Source organism: Triturus cristatus, chromosome 11 (assembly GCF_964204655.1).
Source record: "Triturus cristatus chromosome 11, aTriCri1.1, whole genome shotgun sequence".
Classification (NCBI taxonomy): Eukaryota; Metazoa; Chordata; class Amphibia; order Caudata; family Salamandridae; genus Triturus; species Triturus cristatus.
Window position 1 is genome coordinate 58902318 of NC_140594.1, and position 13897 is coordinate 58916214.

Here is a 13897-nt window from a genome sequence, read left to right on the forward strand (position 1 = left end):
CACTCAAGCTAGTCTGCATCATGTTAGCATGCCGGTTGCAAGGGTAAGGAGCTGACAACATATTACACCAACACAAAGAAATCACCTGGTCCCCCTTTGTTCTAAGAATAGAACCTATAGGTTAACTCATTGGAGTAACCAGCCCAGGCTTCTAACCAGACACCAGGGTCCCAACCACCTCTACAGGCATTCAGAAAAGGATGCTGAAACAACCCTTCCTCCCAAGGAAGACACAGCCAACCACGACTCAATCCACCAGGCGGGCAGGAAAGAGAAAAGACATATGTAGACTGTAAATGGGGAGGTACCAGCAACCCATGCACAGGCTACAAGAAATAGAGCTCGGCCAAAAATTCAAATGTGGACACGAGGGCCGACGTGGATAAACCATTTTTCTAATGAGAAGGAGAAAAGGCCACACATCTGATCGGTCAACAAGTCTGCTATCTGCAGCAATGTGAACTTGGCCAACAACTCGGCTGGCAGCAAGAGAAGGACCTGAAGTAAGATGTGCGCTAGCTACAAGGGAGAGAGTTTTGCCAACACTTCCACCTACTGCAAGGAATGGGGGGACACCATGTCTGGCTCGCTTGCAATAGTTGTGCCAACTGAAACACAGGGAACTTGGCCGACATATCCACAAGGGAGAGAACTTGGCCAACATATATGCTTGCTGAAAGAGAAAGCATTGGAATACACCTGTCAACGCCAACACCTGTGCCAGCTTCAGGAAAAGTACGTTGGGTGAACCGTTGACCAACAACAGGCAAGACATACTGGGCAAAGCATCCGCCTTTCAATAAATCTGCAAGTAAGACAGCGTGTCCAATATGTCTTCCACCAGCAAGAGAGAGAGCTTGACCAACACATCCTTTGAATTCAAGGGAAGGGACTTTCCGTACACTTGTGCCAGCTGCAAGGATGAAGGTCAGGTCAACAGGTCAGCTGGGTACTAGCGATCAGTGCTCACATAAAGCATCTTCTGAATGCAAGAGTAACTGGGCTACCTCGCCCCCGGCTCCAGTGGGGTTGGGGAAACAACAGAAAGCACAGGAGAGATGGGATAACGATGGGCTGCAACAGAGAGCTCGACCAGCACAGACTCCCTGCATGGAGGAGTGCTTGGCCAACATGTCCGCCGCCTGCAAGCGAGCTACTCGTACACCTATGAAACGGAGGGAGGCTGCCATCCATGCATTGCTGCCACGATGGGTCAACGCACCAGCTTTCAAAGCCTTGGTTTGAAATAGAAGCCAAACAGCTGATAGGATTTTGTGGTGCATGACAAAAACAAAAGTGATTACCTTCTAATGACAATTTCAGTTGTCCAATATCATTGCATTGGCCAATGATTGCACGCTTTTGGCGACCTTTTCTGAAAATAGTTATATTTTACCTGGCATAACCTACCCTTCACTGGCAGGAATAAAGTACTGTAATGTGGCCTAGTGTGAAAAGACGCCACGTGTTATGTATGTGGTGGTATTGTTGTATGGTATTTGTCATGTGACTTGTTCATATGTTTGGTTGGGTATTCCATGGTGTGCTACAATCTAGTTTGACAAATTCTAGTTTTTCGACAGTGTGGAGTGAGTGGCTTGTGACGTGCAAAAGTGATGTGGTGTTGTGCATAGTGACATGGTATAATTTAATAAGGTGTATTGTGTGTTCAGTGTGCCAAACATGCCACTGCCACTTAAAGTAACACAAATGCAGATGCCACAAAAAGAATAAGAAAACCTCAAATATGACACAGTCACATCCTGCAAAGAACAAAACACTCACACAAAACTAAAGCACATGAACAACGCTGGATCTCATCCCAAATATCCCAAGAGGGTAAAATAGCAGTGTATGGTGCCACGTTGAATGCCACATCCTGTGCCACGTGACTCAAATTCTAGAGCAAGCCCAAAGGGGCAACAAAAAAAAAAAAAAACACTGAAGACAGTGGCCAACCAGCTCCGAATAAAAAGCCCAGCGGGCCTTTTGTAGGACTTGGCACCATCGTCTTCAAAAGCATCGGGAGCAAAAACAAACACAATTAAAGCAGGTGGCGGCATGGCGGCCCGAAGTGCGCCCTGGCCAGGCCCTCGGAAAGACCACAACAAGGGGGAGGAGAAGCCGCTTACACACGGCGGCTCCTTCTATATCTGGAACAGGGTCAGACAGAGCAGGCAACGGATAATCAGACGAACTACAGCAGGCCGCAGATTTAGGAGGTGGAGACGCATGGGAGAGGCAGATGGCTGGCTGCGCGCCACCAACGGTGTTATTAATACGCAGAGGCAGAGGCTTGGCAGCCCAGGGGTAACCAGTACCCAGGGATACTAAAAAAAAAATTACAAAAAGTTTAAAACTTGGAACACAACCAAAGAACTTCAAAAGACATGGGTTGGCCCCGTGTGTGTACCGGCTGCCAAGAGAGAGATCTGACCAGTCTGGCTAAAAGGAGGCTGGTGGGCGAGGCTGGCTCAGCCAAAGTCAAAATCCACTTACGTGGCCGTGAAGAGGGTTTTTAGGAACCCCCCGAGCACGAGACAGCACAGGGGCAGCAGTGGACGGAAAAGATGGGGTCCTGGGGTGGGGTGGGAGAGTCATCGTCGAGAAGAATAGGTCACCTCAGCACAGGGGCAGCCACATATGGAATCACTTCCCACCACCGTCTACCAGCAGCACGTGGCTTCTTGGCACCGACATCAAACACACAGGCATGCCCTCGGGACCCCGGCGGTATGTGGGCATTTACTGCACCGACACACGAGGGGCTCCGAATTCCTTGCATTTCTGTTTAACCCGCCCTGTTCATCTCATGTGGCTTTAACACATGAATAAAAAGTCAATTTCAACAGAACTCAACCCCATAAACAGCCCACTTTCAATAAATCTCAGTCACCTGTGGGGTAGCAGAGACCACGAGGAATAACGCAGCGACCGGTGCGTCATGCAGGTGTCTGACCCCACACGGTGCGTCATGCAAACACACGCCAGGGCGAACAGCACGGCTCACATGTGGACATGCCGTCTGTGACTGGACGAGGGCCACACGGCAAGCAATGGCAGGCTGCATCCCCCAAGGATACAACAGGAAACCCATCAAAAAGAAATAAACAAATACAAAAGCAATCACAAGAGGAAATAGACTGAAAACATAACCACCAACCAAGCGCACCAAGTCCCACCTGGTTTAGCAGCTCCCAACAAGGGCACCGGGACCAGCAACTCAAACCCTTTAAACACAGACAGACCCACCAAGGGCAGGAGCCAGAGAGCACGGTGCAGACAACAACTCCAAGCAGCGCAGTCTCAAGTACACAGTGACCCACCATGAACCCTGCCAGACACAGGGACCCAACAGACACAATAGCCCGCAACACCAACATTAACCCTCCCAGGAGGGGCACAACAATCCGCCGAGCACGAACCACCCTGCAGCAGAACATAACAAGCTGCCCAAAGGCGTCAGCCCCCATTAAATCAAGTCCTCCTACAACCCAGCAACGCTGCACAGCAAAACTACTTGAATGACTAGAGAGCCAACAAAAACACCCCTACAAACCTACCCACGCTAAATCACAGCCGCTGAGCAAACAGCAACAGCCCTCCAAGAACACAAGCCATTCTGCAGCACAACCAACCAGCAAGAGCAAAAGAACTTTACTGATCGGGGAGACAGCAAACACCCCATGGAGAACACAGCTAACCACCCTAAATCACAGCTGCCTGGCAAACAGCAACAGCCCTCCAAGAACACAAGAACCCCCCCAAAACAGGGACGCCGCAGGGGCGGTGCACGCATGGCGTGGCGAGACGACAAGAGGGCAAGGAATGAAGCAAGGGAGGCAGTGGGGACCACCAGCCACTATTTGGAGGGGGGGGCGCTTGTGAAGGGAGAGGGCAGAGAGGGGACCATACAGCAAGTCAAGGGGGCGAGAGAAGGAACGCCTCCCGGGGATTACCAAAACAAGACCATACAGCGAGGGCGGTGGGGGTAGATGAAACAGGGAAAGTGAGTTGGGAATCCAGTCAAGGAAGGGTGAGGTGCCAGGCGTCCTCTCTGCAGCGCCGTCCCAAGGCGCCTTGAGTCGGCTGCGGGGTGAGGAGGGGGTGCTACGGCTTCAGCAGTCACGGTGAGCTGTCTGGAGCAGAGATGGGGCCACGGGGAGCGAGGGGTGCATATGACAGGGAGGGACAAGGGAGAGACAGGCGAACAGGACAGATTATGGGGTAACAAAAAAAGGGGGCGAGAGAAGGGCGCCAGAAGAGAGCGATGCTCAGCCTGGGTACAAACAGAAAGCGAAGGGGACCAGGGATAGAAAGGGACAGGCAGGCGCCAATGGGGGGCGGGGGAGCGGCAGTAACAAGACGGGGCACAACACTCAGAAAAGAGGCGTTCTCGAGGGTGGATAAAAGTAGGAGAAAGAAACATTCAGAACTGGGGAGAAAGAAGTGGCGTCAACCACATAAAGCGGTGCAAAGAGAGCAGGCAGGGGAGGGTCTGAAACAAAAAGCGGGGAAGGGACAGTTCCACACAGGGCAGGATGCCAGAAGTAGCGCTCAGAAGCAGCGGGCGCCCCGCAGCACCGTCCATCCCCGCTATAACGCTCTGCACTGACCTGCAGCAGCTGCTCGGCCGGCATCGGGCCGGGGCTCCTCCGCCCCCGCGGGTCCCGGGCTCCCTGCTGCAGTCCCGGGGCTCCCTGCCCCCCACGCGCGGTAATCCGGGGCTCCCTGACGCCCCCACTGCGGTAATCCGAGGCTCCCTATCCCCTCGGCGGTAATCCCAGGCTCCGGCTCCGAGACAGACAGCGGCTCCTGTGCAGCGGCGGCGGGAGCTGAGGGTGGGGCCGGAGCGGCCCGGAGCCCGCCCTCTGTGGGTCCGGCCCTCCTGATGAACCCGCCCCTACAGCAGCAGACCGCCTCGAAGCCAGGGGACCCTACTGCCTCCGCACAAAGGGAGCTGTGTGGCACCCATGCAGGCCAGCAGCAGCAGGCACTGGCCCTATAGAGTCCGCTATGGAGGAGTGGCACCTATGGGGTCGAACACTTCACAGCACCATGCGTGCTGACCCCGCCCCCTTTCTAGCGGCCCCTGCAGAGTCCGCCCTACAGCTCTAAACCGTCTATTCATCCCCCACCCAGCCTGTCTCCCTATACGCCTGACCTCAGTGAGCGAGCTATAGGCAGCCGCTCTGCAGACAGACGTGCACTGACACTGCAAGGCGCCCTTCACAGCCCCCACAGAGGAGCTACACCCCAGAACACAGACCCCACAGAGGAACTACACCCCAGAACCCAGATATATACAGCCGGGCTAGTGTAGGGCCATCGCCTATGCTCAGCCAGAGTCCTACACTCGACTGACACCCCCATGCAGCTCGCCCTTATACAAACGATCTCAAACAGACAGCCCCCATAAAGGGTTCTCTAAAGTTTAGAGTCTAAACAGACTGCTCCTCTACAAAAGACCCCCAAACATCCAGCCCTAGGCAATGCAACTCAAAACCAACGACCCCTATACAATCTACCGCTATAACCTGAGATCCCAACCTGGTGCGCCCTATTCAATGGATCCCAAAACAGACTGACCCTCAACTTTCGACATCTGATCAGACTGCTTTAACACAAACGACCCATAAACGTATAGCACCTAGAGGTGGGCGCGCCACTGAAAGCTCGATAAAGGCTCGAGCCCGAAGCCTGGCGCAGGCTCAGCTCGAAGACCTGTTGGAACATCGAGCCCATAAAGAGCCGAGCTTTGATGTGGGTTCTGCCTGCCTTCCTCTCTCCCTGTACTGTGGCTCATGGGTGTGGCGTTAGGACCAGAGCTGTCTCCGAGTCTCGGCGTCGACTCAACATCCAGTGATTCTGGGCAAATCACTTTATCTCCTCATCCCTATAAACAATGAATGGTTCTTTTCTTTAATGTAACGGGTGCTCGTGTAAAGCACTCCAATCCCTTGGGCCAAACTGGCGCTATATAGGAAGTGCAGAAAAGTACACAAAGGGGTAAAAACAAAGCCTTAACATAAGGAAAAACAAATATATACCCATTTGTGGGCTGATTTGTACAAAGTGAAATCAGAAAACCCGAATAAATAGCAGCTTTCCTACTTAAATTGTGTGATCTTAGGCAGATATTTGATTTCACTGTTAATACAGTACTGCTCAGTGCAGTTCTATAATGTGACGTATTAGTGTCAAAGCTTCCACATGCTAAAGAAATATACTTTTTTGAGTATTGAAGAGATATTATATTTTAAGTGATGTTTGGTCTACGACTTACAGAGGGAGCATTTTCAGGGCTCGGCTCGCGCATGGGCTCCAAGATCTGAGCAGTGGCGTAACGAAAATCGAGAGGGATCCCCTGCAAGGTATGTGGAGGGGTCCCCTCCGGACTTTATCAGAGCTCTTCATCCGAAGTGCTGTGCTGAGGGGGCCCTCTGGAGCTTGGGGGGCCCCCACACCGCAGGGGCGGCGGGGGCCTGTGTTATGCCCCTGGATCTGAGCTAGACCCTTGGCTGGGCTCTGGCTCAGACCGCCCAGTTGGCTCACCCACCTCTAACAGCCTCTACACAAAAGCCCCAAAACTAACTGCCTCTAATCAGTGCTCACCCTAAACTGAGTGTCCTCTCTAAACACTACAGCCCAAAGTACCCAGCCCACCTTGCCCTAATCAGCCCTGTCAAGGGTTTTCAAGTGCAATGAAACAAGTGTGTGTGTATGTGTGGGGGTAGCACTAAAAGGGGTATGTAATTAAGGGTATGGCTTAAACACGTGAGGTACATTTCTGTGACTCCTAAATTTGTGCCCTCTGACCAGTATTTTCCTGCACCTCAGAGCTTTCTGCCATTGCACGAAAACATACAGAGACACAACATCCTCCCTAAAACTTCTTCCGGAATACCCAGACCCCATTCCCCTACACAGCCATGTACTATGTACAGGGCCACTGGAATTATGTGGCAGTAGAGGGTCAAATTATGCGGCAGGGTTGAGTAAATTATGCGGCAAGAAAATGCTAATTATGTGGCATAATGAGGCATATTTTGTAATAGTATTACTTTACTATTTTGTCATTTTAAAATCTGGTAACACTGTCTGGGCATTGGCTGCACCTCATTATTACCATCTTACTACCCAAATATAACAATGAGCAACAAGAAATTGACCCGTCTATATGCGCAAAGAGCCTTTCAGCGCACGGCAACATGTGTCACAGCATTTTTAGTATCATTTTGAACCATTTGAGCTAGAATTTTTTATTTTGTTAAAATCTGCAGATTATGCAGCAGACGATGGACTATGTAGTAATTGCGGCAAATCTATAAATATGCAAAAATCGCTGCAGCCGCACAATTGCATAGTTCCAGTGGCCCTGCCTGTATACCTGCGTAGTCATCAAACAATCCACACTGCCCTTCCCCTGTATGCCATCTCCTGTACACTCAATAAAACGAATTCTAGAATACCCAGACCACATTCCCCTACACAGCCATGTTCTAAACATCAGTGTAGGCATCAAACAACCAATGCTACCCTTCCACTGCATGTCATCCCCGTACACTCTCTAAAATTGCTTCCAGAATACTCAGTCCACATTCCCTTACACAGTCTTTATACCTCCGAAGGCATCAAACAACACATACCACCTTTCCAATGCATGTCATTCTCCACACACTCTCTAAAATTACTTCCCAGAATATCCAGTCCATATTACCTTACACAACTGTCCACTGCATACCTGCGTAGAGATCAATCAGCCCATACTGTCCTTACAGTGCATGCCATCCCCATAAATTATTTAAAACTACACATTTCTTCTCATGCTGCAGCCAGCCAATCAGAGCGCAAGCACCTGCAGGACTTGCAGGAGCTTGCTAATGGGAAAAGAGGACCTCTTGGTCAATCAGATTTCTCTATTATTTAAACACATGTGCTCACAGATCTTCTGCAAGACTCCTATGAACCGACCCATCCAGACATAGGTACATTTTCAACCATAATTTCGTCATTCATGACTGTGAAGTGCACCACCATGAAATAGCTTCCAAAATGATATAGTCCATCCGGTCAGTTTGTATCAAAAATATTCTTTAATCGTCACATGAATATTGTAAAAACAGCCAACGCGTTTCGTCCAACACCTGTGGACTTCATCAGGGCGTATTTGTTAGTTGTATTCCTCTGTAGTTATTAACGTCAGTGCCAACACTGTGATTATTCAGATCGATGGCCCCTCCTTTCATGTGCCCAATCCATCATAAGTCCAGGGTCAGGTTCAGTGTCACTTTATTTAGTGACACTGCAACAGTGCCTTAGTAAGCCCCAGTTGCAGCTACGGTAGTTGGTGTCTCTTCAATGTGGGGTAACGCTGGGGGAGGTGTGGTTGCTCCACAGGCTTGCTGTTTCACTTTTGTTGTTTATGTACATTTCTAACCATAATTTCTCAAAAAGAAGCAACGGATTTAAAACAAATCACAAAAGAACGCTTTTTGGGTAAAGATCTTAATTTCTGTCAATTTTGGTGTAATTCTGTTCAGCGGTTCTGGCTGTAGCACTGTTTTAAACCTCCTTGTGGAAACTGCAAGGGAACATTGCTTTTGGGACCCCTCCCCTTTTTTCTCAGCCCCTGTCTGATGGAACACCCCAACATTTTTAAAGAAGAAGCTGAGGTGGATAAAGTTTTTATGGTGTTTTGTGAAGATTCAACAAACAGTGGCAAAATTATTAGCAAACCAAAAACATTCCTCCTATGGTAACTAGTTCCTAACTATAATGACACAGTGGCAACAGCCCCGTCCTCATGCAGCCCTCCCCACCACATGCCACCCTCTCTATTCTGCGTCAGTCTCGCCATATACAGCCACCAACTGGCAGCCCTCTCCTCATTTAGCCCTCCGTTCTCACATGCCACCTTCTCTATTCTGTGGTAATCTCCCCATATACAACTACCAATGGAGACTCTGCCCTTATGTAGCCCTCCGCCCTCACATACCATCTTCTCTGCTGTAATCTCCCCATATACAACTGGCGGCCTTGCCCTCATGTAGCCCTCTGCCCTCACATACCACCTTCTCTGCTGTAATCTCCCCATATACAACTGGCGGCCCTGTCCTCATGTTGCCCTCCACCTCACTTGATGCCATCTCTGCTTTAATCTCTCCATATACAACCGGTGGCCCTGCCCTAATGTAGCCCTATGCCCTCACATGCTACATTCTCTCCTATAGTCTCCCCATAAACAACCGGTGGCCCTGCCTCATGTAACCCTCACCCTTTACATGCCACCCTCTCTATTCCACAGTAGTATCACCATATACAACCTACCACCAGCCTGACCCGTCATCGGGTAGCCCTCCGCCCCCACATACCACCTTTTCTGCTGTAATCTCCCCATAAACAACCGGTGGACCTGCCCTTATGTAGCCCTCTGCCCTCACATGCTATATTCTCTGCTATTGTCTCCCCATATACAACCGGCGGCTCTGCGCTCATTTAGCCCTTTGCCCTCACATGCCACCTTCTCTGCTGTAGCCTCCCCATATACAACCGGCGGCCCTGCCCTTATGTAGCCCTCTGCCCTCACATGCCACCTCCTCTGCTGTAGCCTCCCCATATACAACTTCCAACCCTGGCCTCATCCTCACATTCCACCCTCTATTCTGCAGCAGTTTCCCCATATACAACCCTCAGCCCTGCCCTCATGTAACCCTCACCCTTCACATGCCAACTTCTCTTCTACACAGCAAGCTCACCATATAAAACCTCCGACCAGCAGCCCTGCACCCATGAAGCCTTCCGCCCTAAACATGCCACCCTCTCTATCACAACAGTAGTCTTACCACATACAACCGCCAACTGGCAGCCCTGCCCTCATGTATCCTACCGCCCTCACATGCCACCTTCTCTATTCCACAGTAGTCTCTCCACATACAACCGCCAACTGGTGGCCCTGTTTTCATGTAGCCGTACACACTCACATGCCACCCGCTCTATTCCACAGTAGTCTCTCCATATACAACCACCATCCGGCAGCCCTGTGTTCATGTAGCCGTCTGCCCTCACATGCCACACCCTCTATCTGGTGGCAGTCTCCCCATATCCAAACTCCACCCTGTGGCCCTGTCCTCATGTACCCTTCTCTTCTCACATGCCACCCCCTCTATTCTGGGGCAGACTCCCCATACACAACCTCCAATGGTCGCCCTACCCTCATGTACCCTTCTCTTCTCACATGCCACCCCCTCTATTCTGGGGCAGACTCCCCATACAAAACCTCCAATGGTCGCCCTATCCTCATGTACCCTTCTCTTCTCACATGCCACCCCCTCTATTCTGGGGCAGACTCCCCATATCCAAACTCCACCCTGTGGCCCTGTCCTCATGTACCCTTCTCTTCTCACATGCCACCCCCTCTATTCTGGGGCAGACTCCACACATACAACCTCCAATGGTCGCCCGATCCTCATGCACCCTTCTCCTCTCACATGCTGCCCCCTTTATTCTGCGGCAGAATCCCCATACACAACCTCCAATGGTCAGCCTACGTACCCTTCTCTCACAAGCCGCCCCTTCTATTCTGCGGCAGTCTCCCCACACACAACCTCCAATGGTCGCCCTATCCTCATGTACCCTTCTCTCACAAGCCGCCCCTTCTATTCTGCATCAGACTCCCCATACACAACCTCCAATGGTCGCCCTACCCTCATGTAGCCTTCTCTTCTCACGTGCCGCCCTCTATTCTGCGGCAGACTCCCCACACATACCTTCCAATGGTCGCCCTATCCTCATGTACCCTTCTCCTCTCACATGCTGCCCCCTTTATTCTGCGGCAGAATCCCCATACACAACCTCCAATGGTCAACCTACGTACCCTTCTCTCACAAGCCGCCCCTTCTATTCTGCGGCAGTCTCCCCACACACAACCTCCAATGGTCGCCCTATCCTCATGTACCCTTCTCTCACAAGCCGCCCCTTCTATTCTGCATCAGACTCCCCATACACAACCTCCAATGGTCGCCCTACCCTCATGTAGCCTTCTCTTCTCACGTGCCGCCCTCTATTCTGCGGCAGACTCCCCACACATACCTTCCAATGGTCGCCCTATCCTCATGTACCCTTCTCTTCACACATGCCGCCCCCTCTAGTCTGCGGCAGTCTCCCCACACACAACCTCCAATGGTCGCCCTATCCTCATGTACCCTTCTCTTCTCACATGCCACCCCCTCTATTCTGGGGCAGACTCCCCATACAAAAACTCCAATGGTCGCCCTATCCTCATGTACCCTTCTCTTCTCACATGCCACCCCCTCTATTCTGGGGCAGACTCCCCATACAAAACCTCCAATGGTCGCCATATCCTCATGTACCCTTCTCTTCTCACATGCCACCCCCTCAATTCTGCGGCAGACTCCCCACACACAACCTCCAATGGTCGCCCTATCCTCATGTACCCTTCTCTTCTCACATGCCACCCCCTCTATTCTGGGGCAGACTCCCCATACACAACCTCCAATGGTCGCCCTATCCTCATGTACCCTTCTCCTCTCACATGCCGCCCCCTCAATTCTGTGGCAGACTCCCCACACACAACCTCCAATGGTCGCCCTATCCTCATGTACCCTTCTCCTCTCACATGCCGCCCCCTCAATTCTGTGGCAGACTCCCCACACACAACCTGCAATGGTCGCCCTATCCTCATGTACCCTTCTCCTCTCACATGCCGCCCCCTCTATTCTGTGGCAGACTCCCCACACACAACCTCCAATGGTCGCCCTATCCTCATGTACCCTTCTCTTCTCACATGCCACCCCCTCTATTCAGGGGCAGACTCCCCACACACAACCTCCAATGGTCGCCCTATCCTCATGTACCCTTCTCCTCTCACATGCTGCCCCCTTTATTCTGCGGCAGAATCCCCATACACAACCTCCAATGGTCAACCTACGTACCCTTCTCTCACAAGCCGCCCCTTCTATTCTGCGGCAGTCTCCCCACACACAACCTCCAATGGTCGCCCTATCCTCATGTACCCTTCTCTCACAAGCCGCCCCTTCTATTCTGCATCAGACTCCCCATACACAACCTCCAATGGTCGCCCTACCCTCATGTAGCCTTCTCTTCTCACGTGCCGCCCTCTATTCTGCGGCAGACTCCCCACACATACCTTCCAATGGTCGCCCTATCCTCATGTACCCTTCTCTTCTCACATGCCGCCCCCTCTAGTCTGCGGCAGTCTCCCCACACACAACCTCCAATGGTCGCCCTATCCTCATGTACCCTTCTCTTCTCACATGCCACCCCCTCTATTCTGCGGCAGACTCCCCACACACAACCTCCAATGGTCGCCCTATCCTCATGTACCCTTCTCCTCTCACATGCCGCCCCCTCTATTCTGTGGCAGACTCCCCACACACAACCTCCAATGGTCGCCCTATCCTCATGTACCCTTCTCTTCTCACATGCCGCCCCCTCTATTCTGTGGCAGACTCCCCACACACAACCTCCAATGGTCGCCCTATCCTCATGTACCCTTCTCTTCTCACATGCCGCCCCCTCTATTCTGCGACAGACTCCCCACACACAACCTCCAATGGTCGCCCTATCCTCATGTACCCTTCTCTTCTCACATGCCACCCCCTCTATTCTGGGGCAGACTCCCCACACACAACCTCCAATGGTCGCCCTATCCTCATGTACCCTTCTCTTCACACATGCCGCCCCCTCTAGTCTGCGGCAGTCTCCCCACACACAACCTCCAATGGTCGCCCTATCCTCATGTACCCTTCTCTTCTCACATGCCACCCCCTCTATTCTGGGGCAGACTCCCCATACAAAAACTCCAATGGTCGCCCTATCCTCATGTACCCTTCTCTTCTCACATGCCACCCCCTCTATTCTGGGGCAGACTCCCCATACAAAACCTCCAATGGTCGCCATATCCTCATGTACCCTTCTCTTCTCACATGCCACCCCCTCAATTCTGCGGCAGACTCCCCACACACAACCTCCAATGGTCGCCCTATCCTCATGTACCCTTCTCTTCTCACATGCCACCCCCTCTATTCTGGGGCAGACTCCCCATACACAACCTCCAATGGTCGCCCTATCCTCATGTACCCTTCTCCTCTCACATGCCGCCCCCTCAATTCTGTGGCAGACTCCCCACACACAACCTCCAATGGTCGCCCTATCCTCATGTACCCTTCTCCTCTCACATGCCGCCCCCTCAATTCTGTGGCAGACTCCCCACACACAACCTGCAATGGTCGCCCTATCCTCATGTACCCTTCTCCTCTCACATGCCGCCCCCTCTATTCTGTGGCAGACTCCCCACACACAACCTCCAATGGTCGCCCTATCCTCATGTACCCTTCTCTTCTCACATGCCACCCCCTCTATTCAGGGGCAGACTCCCCACACACAACCTCCAATGGTCGCCCTATCCTCATGTACCCTTCTCCTCTCACATGCTGCCCCCTTTATTCTGCGGCAGAATCCCCATACACAACCTCCAATGGTCAACCTACGTACCCTTCTCTCACAAGCCGCCCCTTCTATTCTGCGGCAGTCTCCCCACACACAACCTCCAATGGTCGCCCTATCCTCATGTACCCTTCTCTCACAAGCCGCCCCTTCTATTCTGCATCAGACTCCCCATACACAACCTCCAATGGTCGCCCTACCCTCATGTAGCCTTCTCTTCTCACGTGCCGCCCTCTATTCTGCGGCAGACTCCCCACACATACCTTCCAATGGTCGCCCTATCCTCATGTACCCTTCTCTTCTCACATGCCGCCCCCTCTAGTCTGCGGCAGTCTCCCCACACACAACCTCCAATGGTCGCCCTATCCTCATGTACCCTTCTCTTCTCACATGCCACCCCCTCTATTCT

General features: G+C 52.0%; 1 protein-coding gene across 8 annotated transcripts in view; it reads right to left on the bottom strand.

Annotated features, from left to right (window-relative positions):
* Positions 1 to 13897, bottom strand: part of ARVCF (ARVCF delta catenin family member) — a 657174-nt gene that overhangs the window by 499239 nt on the left and 144038 nt on the right. Inside the window, exon 1 of one of the 8 annotated variants that reach the window (XM_085633795.1) lies at positions 4617 to 4919. The exons of 6 other annotated variants lie outside the window; for them this stretch is intronic. In XM_085633795.1, the coding sequence (XP_085489921.1) occupies positions 4617 to 4640 (24 nt within the window). In that variant the 5' untranslated portion in view covers positions 4641 to 4919. Of the gene's footprint in view, positions 1 to 4616; positions 4920 to 13897 lie in introns of those variants that run through there. One more of the 8 variants, XM_085633797.1, reaches the window with a different exon arrangement.